Source organism: Polistes canadensis, unplaced genomic scaffold (assembly GCF_001313835.1).
Source record: "Polistes canadensis isolate GaletaPanama2010 unplaced genomic scaffold, ASM131383v1 scaffold_6, whole genome shotgun sequence".
Lineage (NCBI taxonomy): Eukaryota > Metazoa > Arthropoda > Insecta > Hymenoptera > Vespidae > Polistes > Polistes canadensis.
The window spans coordinates 464,418-490,691 of NW_014569553.1; the positions used below are offsets into that span (position 1 = coordinate 464,418).

At 29.5% G+C, this 26,274-nt stretch overlaps 1 protein-coding gene across 9 annotated transcripts in view; it reads left to right on the forward strand.

Annotated features, from left to right (window-relative positions):
• LOC106789114 (trafficking kinesin-binding protein milt) overlaps positions 1–23,228 on the forward strand; it is a 42,341-nt gene extending 19,113 nt beyond the window's left edge. For 2 of the 9 annotated variants that reach the window (XM_014753014.1, XM_014753025.1), the window contains exons 2-8: positions 4,961–5,838; positions 18,836–18,912; positions 19,232–19,607; positions 19,702–19,937; positions 20,131–20,321; positions 20,427–20,672; positions 20,758–23,228. In XM_014753014.1, coding sequence (XP_014608500.1) covers positions 5,298–5,838; positions 18,836–18,912; positions 19,232–19,607; positions 19,702–19,937; positions 20,131–20,321; positions 20,427–20,672; positions 20,758–22,318 — 3,228 coding nt within the window. In that variant the 5' untranslated portion in view covers positions 4,961–5,297 and the 3' untranslated portion in view covers positions 22,319–23,228. The other 7 variants (XM_014753054.1, XM_014753082.1, XM_014753073.1 and 4 more) reach the window with 7 other exon arrangements.
• Positions 23,229–26,274: the final 3,046 nt, after the last annotated feature.

The following is a 26,274-nucleotide window of genomic DNA, read 5'->3' on the forward strand; positions in this document are numbered from 1 at the left end:
AAAAGAAAATTGATTATTAATAAGAAATCTATGATAAATAATTATCTAGCAACATTAGAAACTAATCTAATCGGTAACATGCGATGAACATTAACACCAAATAAATTTCTCATACTTGTAACATCATTTATATAACCTTTTGTTTCAATATTTATTTCAAATAATAAATATTTAATTGAATATAAATCGATTTAGATTTAATAAATAATCCTCAGAAATAGAAAAAACAAAACAAATTTTTGGTTAATAGGAGAAAGACGAGTTTTCTTTTAAGTATCGTTTATAGTAATTGAAAGATGAATTTGTAAAGTCTCGTTGATAAAAAAGAAAACAAAAAGGGGGAAATCAAAAGAAGGGTTAATTCTATAAGAAAATAACAAGGTGCAGTGACACATGTTCTTGTCATTGTGTGATGAAGCCTCGCCTTATTTTAAATGTTGAGATAATATTTATGTATGTATATATATGTATGTGTATGTGTATTCTACCATTAGAAAACGTAACACACTCCACTTCGCGTCAATGAACAGGCTTTCGTCCGCTCCGATTATTTAACCTAATTAACTCGCCACTCGGTATATGCAGCTCATTATGAGTTTTTAATTACGTCCGAGTATTTACGATCATGTCTTGGCAATCGATCTTTTTATTTTCCTTTTTTTTTTTATTATTAATATTATTTAAATACCAAATATGCCTTTTTTATTTAGAATAATAAATTGTATTAATCGTTTGTCGTAATGAAAATCTGATTAAAATAAGATTTAAACAATTAGATATTTTATTTAAATTATTCTAACGCGTGGTAGGTAATTTAATGTGATTTGCATATATGCAATAAAGCTACAGTAAAATAATTTTTTTTTTTTATTATAATATATAGAATAATTAGTATACACGGTGTATATACAAATTTATTGTAGTAATTCATATATATATAATATTTATGCACGGTGTATTAAATTAAAGATCGTTGCAATTAATTTATACGAAAAAAAAAAAAGAAACAAAATATTATTTTCTCTCACAAATTAAAAACCATCTAACTCGAGTAATAATAATAATAATAATAATAATAATAATAATAATATCAATTAACTTTTAATTACTACGAAAATAAACGAATACGAATTTTGGTTGAAACTTTGAATGTAAAAAATGATTAACATCCTAGTTCGTTGAAACAATTTATTTTACATTTCCAAATTGCGTTGTTACTACTTTCACACACTCGCGTTCGATAATAATATAACATTATTAAATCACTATAGAAATATACATATATACACAGAGAGACACAAAAGTGTGTTCCGTATTGTCTTCTGATGATTGTTAATTAAAATAATTACTTTTGCTTAGTACACAGGTTGGAAAGTAGAGATTAATCAGTTCTCATTGTAAGAGAACACTCTTCTCTCTCATTCATTGAATAATTTAGTGAATACAATACAATGCTGATGAAGTTTAGTGAACCGTTCGATCGTATCTAATAACCGTGGCATCTTCTTTTCGAATAAATAAGATAAAAATTACGTCAAGTGAACAAAGAAAAAAAAAAAGAAAAGAAAAGAATCGTGAAATCATTTCAAAGTTTTAATTATTTTGTTCGATACTTTTTTTTCCCTTATTCTTTCAGATTTTTATTTTATCCTATTTTATTTCTTGTGTTTTGAAAATAAAATTAACTTCAGGATTTAGAAAAATTCTTTTTTTCTATACCAAAAATTATTTATATATATATATTAATAATTAAATATCATAATTAATATATCTTATATATCAAATATTATATAAACTCGATATGAGTTTAAATCAAACACACACACAAATAAATATCATATACTTTCTTATGTGTGTATATATATGTCAACTTTCTTTATCAAAATTCTAGAGTCAAATTTACCAATCAATAAAGGCAAAGAGCACGCGTGACGTAGTACACTCGTTTAAAAAAGAATTCCAAGGTCAACAGGCTAATCGTAAGATTAGAAACGCTGAAGAACTCAAATACGTGCATTGATCGATTGTTACACTTTCCAAAAAAAAAAATGTAATTGAAAAATGTGATAAATGATTTTATAATGCAAATTTTGTTAAGATAAATTCTTAATACGACTACGATTACAAAGACGAATGAAAATGGCTTCCTTCTTCTTCTTCTTATTCTTCTTCTTAAACTTTATTAGCACGTTCCTCTTCCTTTCTTTCCTTTTAAGACGATGCACGATGCATTCTATCAGGTGACTTCGTGTTTATTAAGTGCTAAGAATTTTCTTATGCAATTAGTTCGATTACTTTTGTTATATTTCAAACGAAGAAAACACACATACACTTGAAACAATCGGTGAAAGAATTCATTTATTATTAATTTTTGTATCTTTAATTGGTTTGAATATTAAATCATTCAAAATGTTATGAACGTTGCTTTGATTGAAATGTTTAAATAGATTTTTGATAGAACTTTATTGGATCGTTGCAATTTAATTCATTCGAAAAAAATAATACGACAATTGTTGCATTATTTTTTTTTTTTTTTTTTTTTTTAATTTTAATTTTCTTTCTTAAAATTCATTAGATCGATAATAATTCTTATCATTTCTCGTATAATATTATCAGATAAAGTCGAACGCTATCATTCTTATAAGATGCCATTAATTTTTTTTTTTTTTTTTTTTTTTTTTTTTTTTTTTTTTTTTTTTTTGCGAAAGAAATAAGAAAATTTTTGTCGTTATTGTTGTTCATTGTTTTCTTCTTAGAAGGGAAAAAAAAAAAGAAGAAAAAATTGTCCACATCTATTGATCATCGATTGATGATGATTCAGCTATCATTTACGTGACTCTGACGGTAATTAAAAGAAAGAAAAAGATTGTGATACGATAGAAGAGTCACTAAGAAATAAAAAGTCGGCGGGAAATTTAACAAAATTTTCTTCCTCGCAAATTTTAATATTTACGATATAAAATAAATGATATTTTTCGACATTTATAACGAGGACACACCGCGTCCGTACGTTTCGAATTTGCGTTAATCATAATCAAATTATGATAATTATTACCATCGATAAATCTATCCAATAAATTTATTGTTACGTATTTTCGTAAGTATTTTCGAGTGATTGTACACGTGCACAATTGAGTTATCGTTCTTAACTACGTTAAATGTCACGTCATGTAACCTTGCATATTAGTATCAGCTAAAGTCATTTTGTACGCTAATGTATATTCGACATTATGGTTAACTTTATCAAGTTTACTAGAGTTTCTTAACGTTAATTGATTTTTTTTTCCTTCATACGACATACGATTACGCAACTCTTTAAATTTTCATTCGAATTTTTATATAATAAAAAAGTTATTAAACATTAATTATTTAAAATATTTCATGTGTAAATACATCAAACTTAATTTTAATTTTAACTCACACGATATTGTTTCAATAAACGCTACTTATACGGCTCAACAATTGAATAATTATTGTTAAAATATTTGTTATTATCAAAATTAAATACACTTCAATAATACGTAATATTCGACAATTATAATGTGTTACCAAACGTGTTACAAAAATCAAATTCCAATTTCATCTCGTATTTAATAAATACAATTTTCATTTTTTTCATTCGATATTTAAATATTATCTTTTAAATTACAAAAGATATTTGTGATGAGATAGATAGATAAAAAAATGCATTAATGGGATTGAAGAAGCTTAAAAAAAAAGTATTATGAGAAATATTTTCGTGAAAGTATATTGGCAAAAGAAAGTTACGAATTATTTCGATGGGGTCCTTTTTGTAAGAGTGTTGATGGTGTCTTCCAATCGAGAGAGGAATGCATCCGTTTTCGAAAGCTGAATCATTAATCCTCTTTCTTCTCTCTTTCTCTTTCTCTTTGAACATTTTCCTGAAGGGGTCCCTTTCTCCGATTAAAAAAAAAAAAAAACTCCCTAATTTTCTCCAACGAGTACTTGTATATACTTTTATATAAGTATATTGATGCCGTATAATACACATACATATATATTGAAGATGGGTATCATCTTATAACCAAAAATGGTCTCAATAAATGTATCACATCGGAATGAGCGAAAGCGAGTTGTAGTTCAACCTCTTTCAACGGAAAGGTGAAGATTGATCGTTTTCAATGTTCGTTAAAAATCATGTCTTCGAATAGTGAAAGAGTTGTATATATATATATGGTTAATGTGTGTATGTGTGTTGGGTTTGTGTGCGTTCCAATTACGTCCAGTTTAATAAACGTTCAATTAATATCGAACTTGTTTTCGAGAAAATTCGCAATTCGATCTGTTAAATGTATAATTTCGCGTATTTTTATTTTAATATTTCATCCGTATTAATTGTAATTTTCATCAAAAAAAGTTGTAAATTAAAACAAAAATTTCTTACCTTTTTTTGTAGTTTCTAATTAAAATTCGGTGTATAAGGGATTTATATTTGATATATATATATAAGAAAAAGAATAAACAGTAATTTGCGTGTAACATAAAAAAAAATTGATTAAGTTAATCGACTAAGAAAAGATTTAATTGCGACCTTTAAGCATGATCGAACACGAATTACACAAAAAAAAAAAAAAAATACGAGTACTGTTATATATCAGTCATAATTTTTTTTGTTTCCCTATTAGTTTTTAGAATTTAACAAAACAACAAGAAAATCTTTCGTTTCGTTGAATTTGTTCCTTACATGAATGTAAAACACCAATGGGGTTGGGGAAAGGGGGTTATCCTTCGATTCTCCGTTATCATCATCATGCGTATCCTGTTAGGATCTCGGATTTGTTCTTTTTCGAATTCTCGATTCTCGATAGAGTTCATTGAACCTAATAACCGATACTTCGTTCACCGGTTTTGTGATAATCTTTAGATCAAATTCAACTCGGATTAAATAGACCGTAATTATTTATTTATTTTAATTTTATGTTTTGAAAAAAAAAAATAGGAAACATTTAGATGGAAGAAATTACTGAACATCTTCGAGTTGCTAAACTCGTTCGATTAAAATTTAATATCTCACTAACGACTGATAAAAATCATCGATAGGAGGGGTACTGTGAATAAAAAAAAAGAAACAAAAGTGTTGTAAATAAAAACTAACTTAAATATAATTGAAACAACTACAACAAATATTAAACGCATAGTTATTGTCAGTGAATTATTAAATAAAAAAGAAAAAAAAAAAGACTAATTTACGCACCATCAAAAGTAGAAGAATAAGAAGAAAAAGAAGGATCAATCCGAAATCCCGATATAGAGGAATTCAATTGGATCATGAGGACATGAACGACACGAGTTTAAGTGAATCCCAAGAAAAAGCGGGTTTAACGGCACCACCAAATCAAAGTAATAAAGATGGGGGTGGTGGTGGTGGTTCCAGATGGTTTGTACCACCGATTGCTACCACAACCACCGCTGAATCAACGTTCGAAAGTCTCGCATTGGACGTTTCTTACGCGGGATTGGATATGTCAGGGCATGATCTGGTTGATCATGCTACGAGTAGTTATCGGGAGACAAGGGATGAGAGGAGGGGGGGTGTCAAAAAAAACGAGATACAAGGAAAAACAAATAAGATAGATAATAAGGAAGATGATTTGTTGTTGTGGGATGACATCGGTGTCGTTGAATATTTGGAAAAAAAACTTGGACCACCTGACGAAAGTACACCTGAGGAACGTGTCGAAGTTCTTAAAGAAGTTTTAGCCGAAACTGACATTCACGAGGGCGACGGGGATCTATCGGATTTTCTCTTTCACGTAGCTAGGACGAAATATGGCAGAATTTACATCAGAGTCATTCGTACTCTTCTACTAAACCGAGGTAGGATTACTTCTGATTTTTATCATGCGATTTGTTTAAATGAAAAGTTGGGACAATTTATATTTTTCGGTTTTACGTAATATATTTTTGAATATATTTATACAACCCTTTTCACGACGGTGGAATTAATGAATGAATTTTTGTCTCGTTGGTGTACGCCGTAAAAAACGTTTAGGATGTCGTCTCGTATTTTTGAAATTTTCATTATATGTTTCCTCTGTTGTCAAATAAATACACTTTACTTGTGTCGAAAACTTTTTCTTATGTTCTAAATTAAACACGTGTGTACAGTTATCGCAAATTTCTTTTTAACTAATTTAATATTAATAATTCATGGGATGCCGTATATAACCGGCGCCAGTCGTGAAAGGGTTAAATAGGTTAAACAAAGTCTTAAAAAAAAAAATCTTAGCTTATCTCGCAATCAGTTTCCATGCTTAAAATTTTACGAATTCAATGGGATGATAACAAAATATTCGTTTAGCGTTTTAAATTAATCGAGAATTATATCATCAATTCAGTCTCTCTTTAGAATCTTATCGACATTTCGTGTTAGGATGATTTAACTTAACTCGTTTATTTACCGAATGAATGAGGCGTCAATGAATTGTAATAATAGCAAGATAAATAAAGAAAAAAAGAGACACGTTGAAGAAGAATAGAGAAAGAGAGAGAGAGAGAGAGGTTTAGCTAGCAGTGGTAATAAATGTTTTCGATTTTCTTTACGATTATGGTAGGTGTAATCTGTGCTCAGGTAACCGTGTAATTGTAACTTGCACTGCGTCTCGCTAAGTGACGAAGCAAACGTATATCTGTCTGTCTAAATTATTTCCTTAAATTTTATCAACTATTTTTTTTTTTTTTTTTTTTTCTTTACATACACACACGCGTGTAATATTTCTTATGCGCGTATTATATTCATTCTATTTCATGTTACGAATATTTCAGTTCATGTCGTCATAATTGAAATTTCGTTCGTATGGAAAATTTGCAATAATAAATGACTAGTATTTTCATAGTTCTGCTCAGTCGTTTATGATTCCTGATTATTTATGATACGACGATTGTGTGTTGCGTGACATTAAAGAATATTTCTCTGTAAAGTAATTATAATACATCCTTGTTGTGTTATTTCGCGTGAACACTCTGAAAAATTTGTAAATTACATTTTTCGTACGCCTGTCGCATGCACACGCTTTCGTAAAATATATTCGCTAGAATTATAAAGGATTTTTATCGTTTGACCTTGAACACGAATGTACCACGAATGTCTCGCAATCAGTATCAAAAGTCCGACTAGATTTCAAAATTTACTTATTGAAAATCGAAAATTTGATTCTTTATCATTTTTCTTTATCTTTGATTGAATATTTTGTAAAAAAAATTAGATTCTTATACAAGATGGCGGATGGTTCATTTTCACTCCTCGTAATCTTCTTTCATCTTTTTAGCATAGATAAAAGCGAGTAAATAAATCATCTTAGGAAAGTTTTTACATCACTTTCGAGATGTAATTCAAAATCTCTTATAATTGTTAATTTCTTATAATTTGTTGCACGGGGCATATTTTGTCATAAGAAGGTTGGTAACTGTATTTCTCATAATAATCGACGAAACTACCGTTCGCCATTATTCCCATTGCCTCATTCAATTCGACTTTATAATATTTCCTGTAAGCTTGAGAAATCTTCTTTTCTTCGGATCTTCGAAGTAAACATTTTTTCGAATTTTTTTCTTCTTCTTCTTCTTTTACTTTCATCTTATTCGCACTTTTCTTTCTTTCGATATCTATTTGTTCTATTTATAAAGAATTTCCGGCAATTATTTTTTTGTTATTACAATTTTAGCGGTTCACTTCTCCCGTTAATCCAATCACACGTCGATATTTATCGTTCAACCAAAATCGTATTTGCACACAAGCTTTAATCGTTGTCATTCATTTTTCTTCTTCTTTTTCTTCTTCCCCTTTTGCAATATTTTGCGATAATTGTTTCTGCACGGAAATACATTTATTCATATATTTCTTACGTAAGAAATTTCTTCTCGACATTACAAGAGAAAATAATATATCACAATTTCTCACACATATTATTTTTCTTTAATTGTAATTGTAATTAGATATTGTGTCAATAAACGCGTGTCATGCCACTCACGTTCTTTTAACGTTCATATGATCGATATCGATTGCTATACAAAGTTTTTACGTGTGTCGACTTGAAAGAATGAAAAATATAGACAATAATAATCGTAATGTTTTATTAAACGAGAAGAAAGAGGCGCTTAGGACAATGAACCCAGATGATCGATTCAAAATACAAATTATATTCTCTTTTCCCGCCAAAATTTCGCGAAATCAAAATAATAATAATAATATTTTATCGCATTGTGGTGTAATATGTGTTAAATAATTTTTCTTTATAAAAATATAAAAGATATTCTATATAGAGTATTTTTATAATAATTATATCGCGGATATTATAAGTGTATGCGCTATCTTTGTTACAAAAGATCTAAATTTAAACACGCCGAGTGTTGTATAAACGCGAAAATTATTCTTATGTTAGTTAAACATAAGAAAAAAAAATAAAATAGAGAAGAATTCATTATTCTTCAGTACCCTAAAATAGCTGACATATAAATCGAAGTTTTATCCCTGGTTAGTATAATATAAAACCGATCTATTTTCATGTGCGATTCATTCATACAAATGTCAGGAAAACTCAAACGTTGAATGGATCGATGCGTAGTTGGGTGGCATACATGCAATAGGTCACAAAGTTGTAGATTCTCTTTAAGCCCTTCAAGATCGACCTGTGAACGCCCTTTTAAGAGGGGAGAGAGAGAGAGTGAGAGAGAAAAAAAACTTATCAAATTATTTTCATAATACATAAATATACCGTTATCCAACGAGGAACGTGAAATTAAAATAAACGAATTTGTTTTCCTCTCTTTTTATAAAAAGTATAAAATAAAATTGTGCAAGTAAAATAAACTATCGAACGTTTAGGAAAAAGAATGAAAAAGAGAGAGAGAAAAAACAGGGAGGAGGGATGTTTTTATTCGGTCGGTAAAATACCGACCTATCGGTATAGAAAGTAACGACATCTGCCGTGAGAAAGGTGTAACCTTTAGAGAAGAACATAAAGGAGGGATAGATTGAAAGGCAACATGGCGGATTGATCCAGTCGTGGAACGTTTCGGACTACGTTCTGATGATCTCTTCCAACGGTGATCATTTCCAGTTAGCACAGTATCGTGCCATTCAAAGAAGCTTAGTTTTTATCGTAAACGCAAACAGGATAAACGTCATTGGCAAAAAGCCATTGAAACAAGTTTGAAGGTTATTGCAGTGTTTTCAAGAATGTCTACTTTTAATCTTCGGTGCGATATCCTCAAAGATTGATATATATACATATATTTTAATACACGCGATTAAGGATCGCATTTTGAACGATACTTCGTTATTGAATGGTAAATATATTTATCTATCTATCTATATATATATTTATTTGAATTATTCTTATTATTTATCTATATATATAGTTTTTAAAAGTATAAAACTTCAATATTTATATGTAATGCGTGTTGCACCGGCTCGCAAATAATCTTGTCATCGTGCATCGATGTCGTTGCCATCGATGATTGGCCGGTGAGTAGTTTAAGAACGACACTGATTGGTCGAAACTCTTGGTAGCTTTTGTTTTAAGATAATATTACCCCCTCACGAAATCGCGGGATTGAAATTGCAACCCCCTGTTTCCAAAAACGCGCGCGCGCGCATATTTGGGTGTCCCTTATTCTTATTAACGAATAATTTTATTATCGTTTTCATTTTTTTTTTTTTTTTTTTAAAAAAAACGCATTTGATAAAGTTCATGAATTGGAATTTATTCGTCGCAACGAAGATTAATCTCCAGACAGGAGAGATACTTAACAACGTCAATTTAACGATGTGATGCGCTTTATATATTTCGTATGAGTCATTTACGAATGTTTATTTGTAGCGTATGACGATAAGAATTTTAATATATTCCTATTAATCTCTTCTCTTCTATTTAATATTTTTCTTACGCAACTAGAGTTAAAACATTGGAGAGAAAAAAATAACAAAACGATAAGAATTCAAAGCCGTAGAGAAAAGAAAAAAAATATTCATATCACAAAGAATGTTCATACTTTTGCAAGATTTACTAGCTCAATTATTTTTATTAATATACGTTCGATTATTTATATTCAATAAAGACAATTTATAGTCGACGTGAATTTCACAAACGAGATATAATAATAATAAAAAATAAAAATATGACAAAGTTTTAGAATCAATCGAACGTGAAGAAATAAAAGAAAAATGCACAATTTATAGTGTACTTGACCGTGTGGTGGCAAATGGGGGGGGGGGTAAGACAAAAAACGTTTCTTGACGATCCTTGACGATCCTTGACATCGTTGTTGCATATTGTTTTGTGAGTATTATTTGAAATATGATACATATATTTTGTAAGTGTTTTGTGCATATACATAAAAACTTACAAATTGTATATGTATGTGTATATATATATATATTCATGTATGTGTACACTACAACGATCTGTTTTTAAGGCAACGAACGAGGCTAACAATAAGTTAAAATTTTTTTTTCTTTTTTTTTTTTTAAGTTGTGTGTTTTATTCATGCTGGAGTCTCCAAAGATCGTGACAAATAACCTTTAACTTTATTTTTTTCCTTCTCTCTTTTTATCTGTTTATTAATATACTACATTATTATGCAGCCTGATAGATATGTATAAAAAAAAAAGTTTACGAGATAATCTTAGAAAGATCATTTATGCGTATTATAAAACATATGCGTATGTTTATGTGTACGTATACGTAGAGTTGATTCGCGTGTAAAAAAAAAAGGCCCGATTTTTAATCAGTCTGATTCTTCCCAATATTATTAATACCGTGTCTATTTAAAACACGAAAAAGGCTTCATGGATTTCATACAATCAGTTTGGTTGGTGCAAAGTCTTATGCAAGACTCGAGCTACTACCCCCTCGAGGAAAATCAATAATTACCTGTATCGTCTGCACCTTTGTTTTCTTTCGGGATAATACTCTTATCATAATAAAAAATAAACTAAAAATGATTTTTTTTTTTTCTTTTTTAAATAATATATAAATATGTTATATATACATAGCTCAATGATCTCATAAATTTTCTATATAGTTTTCTATAAAACAAAAATGTTATAACTACAAATTATTAAATATATTTAATTTTGTCACATTTTCTTTTTTTGGTTTTTTTTTTTTTTAATTTGGAATAATACAAAAAAAAAATACATATACACATTTGTATTAATTTATTAATTACACACGAATATCGATGTCATATATTTTGTGTTTGTTTGAAAATATTTTTCTCTCTTTTTAACTATAACTCTTAAATGCATTTAATTTGATCACGTTTTCAAACTTGTATCAATTTCGTGATTTAATGGTAGTGGTTTACCACGTTTATTAATACAAAAAAAAAATCCTTAATGTAAACTGGAAGATCGTTTGAGACAAGAAAATCTATTTATTTTTAATTTAATCTAATTTATCATAGTTGATCAAAAACCGTTAATTTTATGAGTAAATTGCATCAGTTCTTACATTACATACGATATCGATCGTCAAAGAAGTATATATGCACATATATATACATATATATATATAGTTATATGATATCATGTTGGTATATCACTCCACACGGAAGTAAAAGTAATTTGAATCTGTAATCACGTGAAATAGGGTCATTCTTATTACGTCAAGACGTGTTTTTAGATAATTGATATTAATTAAAAATTTAGGTAAAAAGAAGAAGAAGAAGCAAAAAAGATGGATTAAAAATAAACTCAAAGTTTTGATTTTAAAATTATAAGCGGTGAGATGGAAGAAAAAAAAACGTTAGATTATTGAAATTCAATATCGTCATAATCAGATCGTGGAATATACTCGCAACAATATTTTCATGATACATGGGGAATTAATAAACCACTAATATATCTCTGTCGTTAACATTAAAACTCGGTTTAACTTTACAATCCGATGCAACACGCATATTCTATTACATTTATGATCATTTATAATAGACTTTTATACGCTCGTTAACTTCTAACAACCCCCAACGTTTATATTATTATTATTATTATTATTTATCAAATTGAACAAAAATAAATATTAAACATATTTAAATATTGATATTACGATTCGAAAAAATAATAATAAAACAATATCGATAATTAAATAATAACTTTGATCACAAATTTATAAGATTCCACTATCCAAGTTAATTGTGACCAATTATGTTGATTAAATAATAAACACATATGTAAAAGCCTAATAAAAAAAATAATAAATATAATCTCTTATTAAATTGATCAATAACGATATATATATATATACGATAAGTATTAGATATTAATGTAACTAATATGGGCTTGCGAATTGGGTAATGAAATGGTGGTATGGGGGTAGTTTTTGGTGTTGGAGTTGGTCCGTGTAGGGCCTCTTTTGGTGTACCCTGGAGGACGAAGAATTAGAAAAGCAAAACTGGAGTGCCAAGCTGGAGGAAATCGAAGAGGAAGCAACCTCTTCGAATCTTCCTCTTCCTCATCATCCTCATCATCATCCTTATCATCATCATCCTTATCATCATCATTACCAATCACAACAACGGCAAGAACAACCTCAACAACAACAACAGGAAGAGGAAGAAGAATCCCAGGATGATGATCCTTACGAATACGATGAGGACATCAGACCTTCAACGTCATCAATTTCATCCGAGTTTGATACAACTTCGGATAACTATGAAAACGAAGTTGCTAGGGTACTTCGTCTCGAGACATACTACTCGCAAACTGGTTCAGTACCTAACGATGTGCCTACAACTAGAATCAGCGCGCCCTGCTGGGACTGCAAAAGTTGTGTCGAAGGGACGCCATTGTTTCTTCTTGGTTCGCCAACCGACACACCCTGCACTTGCATATCCTGTCAGTACTATATTATCCTATCAAAACAAAACGCATATTTTCTTCTATCCGTTCAATAATTATATTTATATATATATGACAGGAGTTAATCATATTAAATGATTTTTCACGAATATTTTCCAGTTTTTTTTTGGGAGGGGGGGGGATACAATTTTTAGAGCTAATCGTTTTATCTCGTTTAAAGTTTTCGCCCATTTTTAAGTTTTTTTTTTTATATATATAACAAGGATTAATCATGCTAAATTATTTTTCACAAATATATTTTCAGTTCTGTTTTTTTATATAAATTTTAATCGAGGTTTCAAGTTTTGGTTCAATTTTAATGGGATTTTTTCAAATATGACGTTCATTTGGAAAAAAAACCTCCCCCTCCCTTCATCATCATTTTTAAATAATGGACGTATTTTTGTAACTTACTTCGAAAACTTTTTTAAATATTCTAGTGTTAAATATTCTTTGTTGTTGTTCTCAAATTTATGAATATTACATTTATTTCGGTATTAGAATTGCAAAAGGTTTTACATTATGGAAACTAACTGCAAGGCATATCTATTTTTGAAATTAAATATCTCAATAGTGGTTTATATACGAAAAGTTTAAATTAATAATGTTTTGATAAACGTTTCGATAATGTTGTTGAATATATATTTAATAAAAAAAATAATATAATTCTTATGCATTCAAGATCAAACATTTTTGTAGGAAACATTTTATGGAAATCGGTATTACGATGGACACTTTTTTGAGTGATAAATTTAAATGATTAATCCTGGATATATATACATATATATATTTTTTTTTTATCCCAAAAATGATTCAAAGAAAGAGAAAAAATAAAACCGATCAATCTATGATCTGTTGATATTTTTCTTCAACGTGACGAGACGAGTTTTCTTCTTCTTCTACTTTTTATTTTTTATTTTTTTTCTATTAAAGATCATTCTTGTCACACGTTAATTCACGTGATTTAAGTTTGTACAAATGATTGCACGTTTGTTAATCAAAGAGAGTTCGTTCTTTTTTTTTTTTTTTCTTTGCATAGAATATGTAATCAAGTTTGATTCATTCGTCCTGTTTAGTTTACTTTTGTTTTTTCCTTATTTATATAGTGCCAAAACTAATACTTGCTTTAAGGCCTAATACTAAGAAGAAGATAACAAAAATTGACATGATCACAGGTGATGATGGTAGTAATAGTAATAGTAACCTCGTGTCAGTGTGTCCTTGGGATTCTTTTCTCTTTTTATTTTGTCATTCTCTCTCACGACAGAACCAACCACAGATTTTCCTTATTCTTATTGCGTACGTCACGAACAACTCGAGATATTTTGCATTGAAACGTTATTCGTCGGAAAGTGAATAATAAATTATATATACGCGATTTTAATATTACACAGTTGACCAAAAAAAAAGAAAAAGAAACAAGGATATTTAAATAATTTCATTGAAATAATAGATTTGCATATTCAATTTTTGAACTTGAATTTATATTGACTAAATATTCATCTCACCTGTGTAAAAAAAAAAATGCATATTTTAATATATTTCTTTTATAAATTATATGAGATATTAATATTTTACAAAACAAATATATGTTATATTATAATTTATATTTGTTATAGAAAAAACAAAACAAAAAAGTTAGAAATTCGTAACACAAAACAAGTAGTGTGTATATTAAATGAATAAATTACATTTATATTTATTTAATAATAATTAAAGAAAGGATTTTCCTTGGACCATCATCGTTGAAGGAAAAACTATAAAAAAAATATGGCGGATACGTCTGGCACTATAAAAAAAAACGCATAAAAGAGCTTCGACTCCTCCCCCCTCTTCCTCCCTTTATCGTTACTTAATTTATCTTCAATATCTCGTTGAGTGATAAAACGTGAGAAGATCGTAAAGTTATTCTCATACTTCTTCATTCGCACCTTTAATTAAATGAAAACTCGTCTCTGCGTTCTCGTCTTAGCTAACAATCCTAATCTTTATCATGTAATTTCAATGCTTTTTTTTTGCTTTAGAATTAACGCTGCTTGGTAAAAAGTAATATACTCGTTTTGTCGAACGAGAAACAAAAAATAAATATATATTTTACACGTATTATTTTTTTTTTTTTTTTTTTTTTTTTTCTTTTTAGAGATGTAGACACATTTGACGCACACACACGCACACATATACAAGCATGCTTGTCATACTTTTTTAGCACGTGTCACTGTAAATATACCAAATGCTTTGTTTCACTATTGCAATTTCTCTCACTTTTGTCTTTTGTTTTTTTTTGTTTTTTATTTTTAAGTAAATTATTTTGTAATTATTTATTATACGTTTGTGCCAGTAATTGCGACGAGATTGTATCAGTTAAATAATTAAAAGAAGAGAAATAGAAAAATCATGTCTTTATTTTATTTATCTTATATTATAAATTATTTTAATGTATATATATAAACGAATTGATTATTTTTACAATTACTCTCTGATCACATTTATATATTTATTATATACATGATTTCCCCGATGTTACTTTAATGAATAATTGCAGTTGCATAAAATTGTTAGAAGCAGAAGAAAAAAAAACATATTACGCAACGTCGTTAAAATTTTTATTGGTAAAAATGTTCTCTTACGTGGACAAAAATAAAAAAAAAAAAATAAATAAAGAAACGCGCGGTTAACTTATGCAATTTTGTACTCATGCGATAAATAAAATACGTCACATACGATATTTTCTAAGTAAGATAAGAAAAAAAAAAATATATATATAAGAAAATATAAGAAAAACGTAATCGGTTTTTTCATGGTTGATGGTTATAAGCGTGCGTGCGTGTGTGTGTTAAATCGATTCGTGCATTGTTCTTTGAGATTATTTTCGATCATAGTCGCGAGAATGGGTCCCCCGTCAGAAGAATGAATCATTCTCTCCCCTTACTTGGAATATTCGCACGGATTCCAATCCTATTAGATTAACCGTATATCGAAACTGGTTCTGGTGACAAAATGAGATAAGTACTACATTTTAACCGATTTTCAATGTCTTTCAAATGATTTGTTTGCACGTTGTGTCGCGTTATGGGGCTACTAACATTAATCGAATATTATTTAATCGAACATTATTTTACAAGAAATAAACATTTGTGTGGTTTTATTTTCAAAAAAAAATTAGAACAAATAATTCTACACAAAATTTATTATTATTATTATTATTATTATTGTTTCTTTCTCTTTTTTTCTAAATTTAATTATAGTAATAAAACAAATTCTAAAAAAAAAAATAAAAAATTCATTGCGTTTGGATAAGAATTTCAATGATATATGTTTGGAAAAAGAAACAAATAAATAAACCTATACGAAAATATGTATGAAAAAATTATGCAATAATTATTAATGTGGTATTCAAATTTTTTAATGAAATTCCATTTCGAGGATTTCAAGAAACGAAAAGACCGAAAAATAATGTCAAGGAGAATCGTAGCTAATATAGTAGTTTACTTTGATTTAAAAAAAAAAAAAAAACATGATGACGATGGTATTAGACCCCATGCATCATAAGATGTGATTCTTGATCTTCCACCGGTCATACTGGTTCGTTCAGGTAAAAGAAAAGGAAGAAAAATACCGATGCCCAAAGGGAAAGCCATAACAAACTATAATAATAATAATAATAATAGTGTAGGAAGAAAAACATCAGGGACTAGTTTTCGATGGCCATCTCTTACGGTCACAGTCCAATTTTTTTTTTTTAGAAACTGAATCTGTTGCAATCGTTGGAATTTAAACAAGGTTTTATTCTCTTTCCTATTAAAAAAGAAGAAAAAAAAAAAAGAAAAGTGAAGGTTCGAAAACACAAAAATAAATTTTTTCTTTCCTCCCAATAGTAGTTTTACATGTCAAATTTTATTTTTATCAATTTTTTGTTCTGGAATCTGTTCGATAAAATTTAATCAAATATCCATTAACAAATCTTTCTGTTTCAAAAGTTTAAAAATGAATCCATAGATACGTATATACATTTAGATATATAAATGAATTTTTAATATAATAAATATATTTAAAAATATATTTTTAAATCCTAATAACAATAATAACAATAATAATAATAATACAATTCAAACAATGGACAAATAAAATATACAATACTCGTTTGATTCTACGAACTGAAAAATATGAATATAAATAAAACTAACACACAGGAGGGGAGGCCCCGTATATTCATGGATATGCAAATAAAAAAATATACATTTATTTTTTTACTACTCGATATTATTTTCCTTTATTGAAATTAATGCTAAAGATAATAAAATTCTTATATATAATATAATAAATAAATAAATTATCCAAATTCTATATATCAAAATATATAAACTGGCCTGAACACATACATACACATACATAAACATATAGAGACACACGTGTTTAACATGTTGTCGATGATACTGATGAGTTTTCAACACGTGCTTATACATTCACCTGGTTACTATGACGCCTATGTAGAAGAAGATGATGATGCGTCTGCGCCGATAACTTGGCTTACAGTTTCCCGTGGATCGATAGGATGCAAGAGAGTAGTTTATTCAGATATGTTGCCGGTAGTAGAGTTGCTGGTGATATTATAATAGTAGACTTCACTTAGAAAACAGGGAAGAGACAAATAACACACAAATCCTACAACAACACAACGCCTTAAGGGTAGGAGGGGGTGGGGTTTGATTGGTTGGTTGGTTCCGTGCATTCACCCAAGCGCGTCTTTCAACTCTCTTACATCTTCTCACGTTTCGTCCAGTTAGTAGGATTACTATACTACCAACACGCTATCCGTCCTACAAGTTTCAAATTTTCTTTTGAGAAAGGAACGACGAACCTAACAGTTCAGTTACAACACCATCAACACTCTGAGATATCTGACGGATTTTATGGATCACATTCTACTTGTTAAAATAATCTTTTAACTAATATCTTGTCTCCCTATTATTATAACAAGTGATTTTTTCCTAAGTGTATTTTATTATCAACTTGTTGATGAATTGTTTGTGAACGAGGGACAATGTAAATATTGGACAACTATAAACGAGTAGTGGGGTAGGGAACATTCATGTTTACATGGGCAGTCTGGGCAGGTCAAAACTCATTTGTCTGGCATATAAAGTTCATTTGTTGAATATTTCATCGTGATAAATTATTAATATACATTTAATCGTCTCGACAACAACATGTTGTCCCGTACTTTTAGCGTATTTACTATGCGAAATAGAAAATCATCATCTTCTTCTTCGTCTACTTCTTCTTCTTCGATTATTAATAATACCGGGGATGATAATCAAGGTATATTTTTAAAAACAATTAGCAATAATATTTATCTGAGTAATTGAAATCATTGATAATATTATGGGTTTTGATTTATATTACTATGGTCAAAGGTTGATAATTATAAACGGTATATACGTAAAATTGCTTAATGACCCGTTGCTATACTTGATATTAATAGTTAGGTATAATCGGATTTTTTTTTTCTTCTTTGATCACACGTGCGATGAACGAGAAGAAAATTGATATTATACGTCACGTAATTTATTCAATATAAAAGTGCATCCGAAGAAATGTTCTAAAGCTCGTAGGAGTTTCGTACGTTTTTTAACTCTCAATATTGAAATGATTTGTTGTTTGTTTTCTTTTTTTAAATTTAATTTTTAATATATCATCTTAATTCAGATCTTATATAATCACACAGTAGATATTATTATTATTATTCTTGTTGCACGTCAAATCTTTGTTTCAGCCTCTTCGCATTTTGATATCAAATTGATTTTATTTTCTGCAAACATTTGTCACCCCAATGTATAACACAATTTGTTAATATTCAATATTATTCGTTTACACGTTGTATTTAGTTTTATACGCATATAAACATGTGGTTTTATTGTAATTGGTAAAACTGCATGCATCAAAAAGTCGAATGAAATTATTATTTGTTTCTAGTTCTATGCAGCGACCGTGTGAGCCAAATGACCAAGACCTATAATGACATTGAGGCAGTTACAAGGCTTCTGGAAGAAGTAAGATAAAAGGAAAAAAAAGCTTTAACACAAAAATGAACAATACAGATTTAAACTTTAACCAATTAATAATGTGATTGATTAAAAAAAAGTATATTTCGTCATATGGAAACAAGTATTTAAACATTTGTTAATTTATTCAGTAAACTATAGTGAATCTCTTGAACAAAAATGTATAATTAAATGAAATGATAATACAAAATATTACTTTTATCATCTATAACGATCACAGCCTTAATTGGTTAACAACATTAACATTTTTAGCAAATAAAAAGTATCCTATATATTATTGTTAACTGTTATTATTATCATCTTGTAGAAAGAAAAAGATTTGGAATTGACGGCACGCATTGGTAAGGAACTGCTGACGCACAATCAAAAACTTGAGAGTACTGTTAACGCCCTAGAATCAGATTTGAAAGAGGCAAACGAAAAGATCACACAATTGAATCATGAATTATACAAGAAAACCGAACTCATTCAAATTCTTACAAACGACGTTGACGAGTCGAGCTCAGAAAGTGGTACACCAACGGGTTTACGTGGTATCAATTTGGACATGATGCAAAGGAAGATAAGTACCTTAGAAGATGAGAACAAACAATTACGTAATGAATTTTCCAAGTTGATAAGCGAGACCAACGATACCGAGGAACAAGAGGCCCGCCTTGTAAAGGACATTGCTTCTCAACTCGGTTAGTTGTAATTATTATTTCAATATAAACGTTTAAGTTTAATTATAATAATGTATTGAAATAAAATAATCGTGTTTTCATCATGATGTAACAGCAAATGCCAATATGGAGGTGGACGATATGGCCGATGAGCTTGGTCGACAAAAAGAAGAAAATAGGTTACAGCATGAACAAATAATTAGCCTGACTGCTAAATTAGCTGAAACTGAGCTCAGGTTAGCTCAACTCTTGGCCGAGCATGATGAGGTCGGTGCGACTCTAGTCATTACCAGAGATAATCAGAACACCCTTGCTAGTGAACTTGCGGAATTTAAAGAACGATATGCTGAGGTATTACTATTCGTAATTTATATATTCATTTTTAACCGAGAAATATATTTGTCAACATATTATTCGAGTACACTTGCGGGGCACGCCTTTGACCAGTAATCAAAGTACAATGGTGGTACTTTAATGATAAAAGGAATTCAAAATTTGACTAAACCTCATGAATTATTTTTTTTCTTTCGGTTTTTTTTTTTAGGTTGTTAATCTGCTATCTGAAACGCAAGAACAGTTGCGTAAACAAAGAAAACGTGGAATGCCAACCGTAAGAGGTGGATCGCTGTTTCCTTCGATGGGTGCTGCACCACAACCAGACTCGATAGCTTCGGAATTGGAATCTTCTCTATATTCGGAATTGAGTCTTGATTCTGGCATCATTACCGATCGAACGTAAGTTATAAAATGTCGTCGTCATTCTTAAATACTTTCATATACGTGTGTGTATTATTAATGTATTATTTAACGATGACAATTTGTTTTCTCTATTTGATTTAGGCCAACCTATAAGAAAGTATTCGAAACGGTTCGTTGTGCTTCGCGAGCGTCGTACTCTAGTGCAGATATGAATCAATTTCCTCGTATAGGTTCTATGACAACATCAACATTATCTAGCGGTTCGATGGGTCCACGTATGAGTTGTACTCAAGTTAAATCTAATGTATCTTTTGGTTTTCCAAGTTTTGATTCTACCGGTCATAGTGAGAGCGAAGGTTCCCTTTTCACTGAGTTTGATGATTATCCGTATGTATCATAGTAAATACGTATAAAATAGTCTATGAGAAAATGATTTCTAATAAGTGTTTATTATGTTTGTCTTTGTTAACAGAGGACCACAAAGGATTGGAGTGCCTGGTGCACCGGGTGCAGCCGATTTGGAAGCAGCTCTACGTCGATTGACACCTGCAGAGGTGCTAACAAGACGAGCATGTCTGAGTACTGGTGCTGGATACAACTATGATTACGATGGTGGTATCGCACATTCACCGCCAAACTTTTTACCGTTTGGTTGTCGAACACCTGACAGTATAATGTCAACTGGTAGTAGTGGTAATTTAAGCGGTTTCAGTGCTAATGCCGGAAACGCTTGGAGAGTTCCAGAGAAATTACAGATAGTAAAGCCAATGGAGGGTTCGCAAACGCTACATCATTGGTCACGATTAGCTACGCCTACTTTAGGTGGATTATTGGAAGATAGACCAGGTGTTAGAACACGTGGTGGACGTGGCCTTGAAGATATCGGTTTATTGACCTTTACTTTGTCGGATCTAGAGGAAGACGAGGAGTACGCGAATCCTGGTAAACTCTTCCAAGATACAGGCTCGGTGTATACATTTACGAATAGCACGGTACTTCATCCGGACGAGCATACGAGCGTGACACCAAGTATCGTTGGTAGTAGAGTAGCAACGGCGCCAAGTAGCGCTGGAAATTCTGGAAAGAATAGTCCTAGAACTCGTAGCAGGAGTAATTCTACCTCGACTTTCTCGACTACACTCGGCTTGGCCAAGATGCTCAATGAAAGAGGAATCAAGGCTGTAACACCTTCCTGCGTAGGTACTTCATGCGGGGCGACACCTAACGGTGAAAGAAACTTCATACCGACGGCTACGCCTTGTAATAGCCCAGACGCTAGTCCACCAGCAACGAGATCCACATCACCACCACCTGCAACGTCGCAACAAGAAAATACTTCTCTATCTTTCAGTCTGTTAAGTAGCGGAGCTGAATTGTTGAAGCGTACATTCAGTACCGAATCCTCCACTCAATCACAACCTAACAAAAGAACGAGATCAAAACCGTCGCTTTCAAGATCCGAGAAAAAAGCACTTTCGGGAATACGATTGGTCGAGAAACTTGAAAGAATAGGAATAGATGCTATCATGTCGACAACTGGTGGTTCCTCGATCTCACCGTTGGCACTTCAGGGTGCTTTGTATACGCGACGTTCGATGAAGAGTCCAATGGCACAACTGACCTTTCTCAAAGGATCGATGCCTTCGAGCGTCAGTCAGGAAAGATTGTTCACATCCTCGTCATCCTCATCCTCGGTTTCCTCTGAATTTAGATCAAAACCAACGTTGGAACGTCATATGAATGACGACGATCCTAGAAATAAGATGGACGATGACGACGATGGTGGTTCTTCAGTTATGTCCTCTGCTAATTCTAGTTTAGATTCGCCAATGAGATCGTTCATTTTAGAATGTGCGTTTGCTACTCAAGATAAACGAGATAGCGATGGTAGTAGTAAACCAACTAGATCAGATTTAGGAAAAGTTATGGCAGCGGCTAATATTGCAACACCAGTTACCAGAGAGTCCATTACTCAAACCGCCCTAGGTTCCATCAGTTCACTATTCTTTGGACGCAAAGGTGGTCTTTTGTAAAAATCATCTTTCTATTTTTTTCTTTCTTTCTTTTTCCTTTTCTTTTTTAATTTCTTTTTGTCCTTCTCTTTTCGTTCCATTCGATTAGCCGTCGTGCTAACGATAAGTTGAACGTGTAGTAGTCAGGATCTTAGCAGATTAATGGAGGTGTATTGATTCGTTGGCAGCAAAAATGATTCCATTGGTTTATTCATTCATTCATTCATTCATTCATTTGTTTGTTTGTCCGATTAGAAAACTTGAAACATTGTTCGTGCTATTTAACACAAAACACATTATACACAGTGCTCTCATCTGTGCGACACTTTATTTCCAATTAAAACATGCATGGTATGTGTATATGTACAATTACGTATACTCATACACACCTACACATCCACATATATAATTATATATATTTTATTTTATTTGATAAATACTTAATTCTTTGCAGTCCGGCGTCTTCTCATTTTCAACTTCAGTATCTTCACGCATTTATAAAATAAAATCTTCTTTTTTTTTTTTTGTTTGTCAATAAGTTCTAATAAGATTAATGAGATTTTGTAATGAATTTACTTAATTGAATTTAATATTCTAATTTCCTCCACAATTATTTACGTCGAATTTAATTTATCGTTCTATGTTTAAGTTAAACAAAGTATCACTGCTAATTCTATATCGATTAATATTTAGATATCAAAATTAACAAAAAATCTGATCGGACAGCAAAGTATTAATATTTTTAATAATCATTATTAAATAGAGTCCTAATAATCCTCTCTATCAGTACAGTACATACAAATCCTTATAGTATCGATCACAATGATCATATATAGTGACAGAACAAAAATATCTTTTAGTCTAAACAATGGGAATGTGTCGAGTAAACCAAAAATGAAAAAAAAAAAAAAAAGAATAACGAGAAAAAAAGTATATATAAATATTAATAATAATAAAACAAAATAAAGATATCACACAAAATAATTTATCGATCAATCGTTTATGTATTCGATGATCGTAGGAGAGCAATATAATTCAATACTTGTATGATGATAAGGATGATAATGATGATGATGATGATAAGAATTACATTGATCGAACATGAGTGCGATCTCTTCGATCACCTAAAATGATTGCTTAAAAAAAATCTATTGTGAAAAAACACGAAGGCTGCTCATATAATTATTGTATATAAGAAGACAAAGTTTTACCGCTAGTAAGTTAGGAAAACGAATTTATCGTGAAACAAGTATGATGTGATTTCAAAATGATTAAGGTTATTATCGATGATTTTACTCATAATTATTATTGTTCAAAAAATGATGACAATATGATTTTTTTAAAACAATAATTCGATGTTACTAAAACACTGATTTTTTACAATTAATAGTTTTTCTTTATTTTTTTATTTATTTATATATATATATATATATTTTTTTTTTCGAAGCACAAAGAATGATCAACTTTTTCTAAATCGTTCTCTTCAATTTTTGTTTGCTTGGTGCTAATTTATTCTCTTTTTCTCTTTGATTTTTCGTTTCCTCACTTTTAACTCGCTTTTATTATTAGTATTATTATTTTTATTATTATTATTATTATGATTGTGATTATATTACTATAAATGTTCTCTCGAAGATTGTAGATTTTTCATCGGTCTGATACTCTTAAAAACGACGAACGTATATTTGTACGTACGTGTAATGTGTGCGTATAGAGTAGAATCATTTTCAGTATATCTGAATTTAATTTGAAAAACGAACATAATTGTTCCGATTATTACAACAGTGTTTAGATAATAATAGAGATAATTTATTCAGATAACTGGAGAGGTTCCACTGTATACATATATAACAAAAAAATATACATTTAAATCGTCTCCAATGTTTCTTTCTTTTTTTACTTAACTTAACGTGCACGATATTATTTCTTATTTTATATTATTTTATTGAGTAACGATTACTCGGTAAAATGATATTTAAAAAAAAAAAGAAAAAAAAAACAGCAAAAATCGAATTAAACCGAGCATCCCTTCGTTACTTGTATATAACGAAAAAAAAAAAAAAAAAAAAAAAAAAGAAAAGATGAAAAATTGTGTGCACATTAAAACCATTAATAATATAATAATAATAAAGGAAGAAATTTTCGAGACGAAATATTAATCTTCACGAATGAAAACACGAATAATAAAACGGTATAATATGGTAATCGATCGATGCTATTGTCAATCTTTGTTTATTGAAGATTGTACATTTAGCATCGATTTTTAACTGGATTCGTGTTGTGATATTATTATTTATACATTAAAAAGAAGAGATCTCTTGTTGACAAAAAAAAAAAAGGATAACAACACCGTTAGAAAAATCCTTTCTTCTTTTTTTTTTTTTTAATTTCAATCTTTTTATCATAAATATTCTTAATTATTATTATTATTATACTTTCTAATTATCTTTTCTTTTCCTTCCTTCTCTTTTAATTCTTAATTTATTGTCAATTGTATTATTTCAATAGAAAGAAAAAGAGAAAGAGAGAGAGAGAGAAAAAGTATGATTATTTTATGTATGAAGGCAAACAAAATGTGTTGTATTATATAAATAATAATTCGTCGGGGGGTTTTTGGCATTGGAGAATTAAAATAAAGAAGCAAAAAAAGGTAAACACAGAAAAGAGAGAAAGAAAGTTAGATTAGATTAGATTAGATTAGATTAGATAAATAAATAGATTGAGAAAAACAGAAGAATAAGATGAAGATTAATAAAAACATTGGGACAAGAAAAAGAGAAAAAAGTAAAACCGACAAAACTGGAGCCTTGTACAAGAAACGTACAAAGAAGTATATAATAAAATTATGTTGGAAATCTTAAACGTTAAACCTTAGTTTACTTTACCGTCGTTCGTTTTAAGCTTTAATTTAAGTTATTATATATATATATGTTTCTTTTTGTGTTTTTCCCCTTCCTTCAATAATGAGAAACATTTCGTTGGATTTTACGATTAAAAACGGGCCTAATAATAATTCGTTGTTTCGCTTAGAATAAGAGAATAAGAAAGGGTATTATATGTAAAACCGTAATTTAAATATCGTCGTATAACGCCAAAGAATTATTAACTTACAATTAATGTGAAAAGAATTTTTAAACATTTTCGAGAGAAGTTTGTTTTTTTCTCCTCTTGAATGATCATTTATTTTTACATTATTTTCCGTTTGTATTTCGTTCTACATTTTTTTTTTTTTTTTCTTTTCTTTTGTTTTTTTCTCATTCTCCCAGGATTGATTTTTTAATTGATTTATTTCTTTCGTTTGTTTTTTTTTCCGTCGTTTTTCGCTTATCAGCGAAGAAAAATCGTGAAAAGAGAAAGAAAGAGAGAGAGAGAGAGAGAGAAAAAAAAAGAAGAAGAAAAATACAAAAGTGAAGATGAAGGATGAATAAATACAAACGACCGACTGACTATGGCAAATGTAGTTAACTTAAAATGAAATAATGTATGTCGTAAAATTAATGAGAGACTTGCAAAGAGGATTTAGAAACGTAGAATTTGTGAGTGAACGCACTGCTTTTTTTTCCTTTATTTGTTTTTTTTTCTTTTTTTCAAAACGTTCTTTTAATTCTTATTCAAATTGTAAGATTAAAGAAAGCATTGGTGATAATACGTTAATAATACAATTAATATTACTTCTTTTTTTTTTTATCATGTCAATTTTGAATTATTATACAAAATATTAAATTGCGCATTGTATATTCTTTTAATACTAATATTATTATTATTATTAATATTATTATTTAATAGAAATAACTATTATACGATCGTCAGATCATAAAAAATATAATATCGAAGAAAATATCAAACTAAATGACACTACCAAAAAGTTATAAAGAAAAACAAAACGAAACAAAAAATAAATAAAAAAGAAACACCATCTATATGCACAATTCGTATTACTTGTCAATCATTGAAAAAAAAAAAGAAAGAAAAAATAA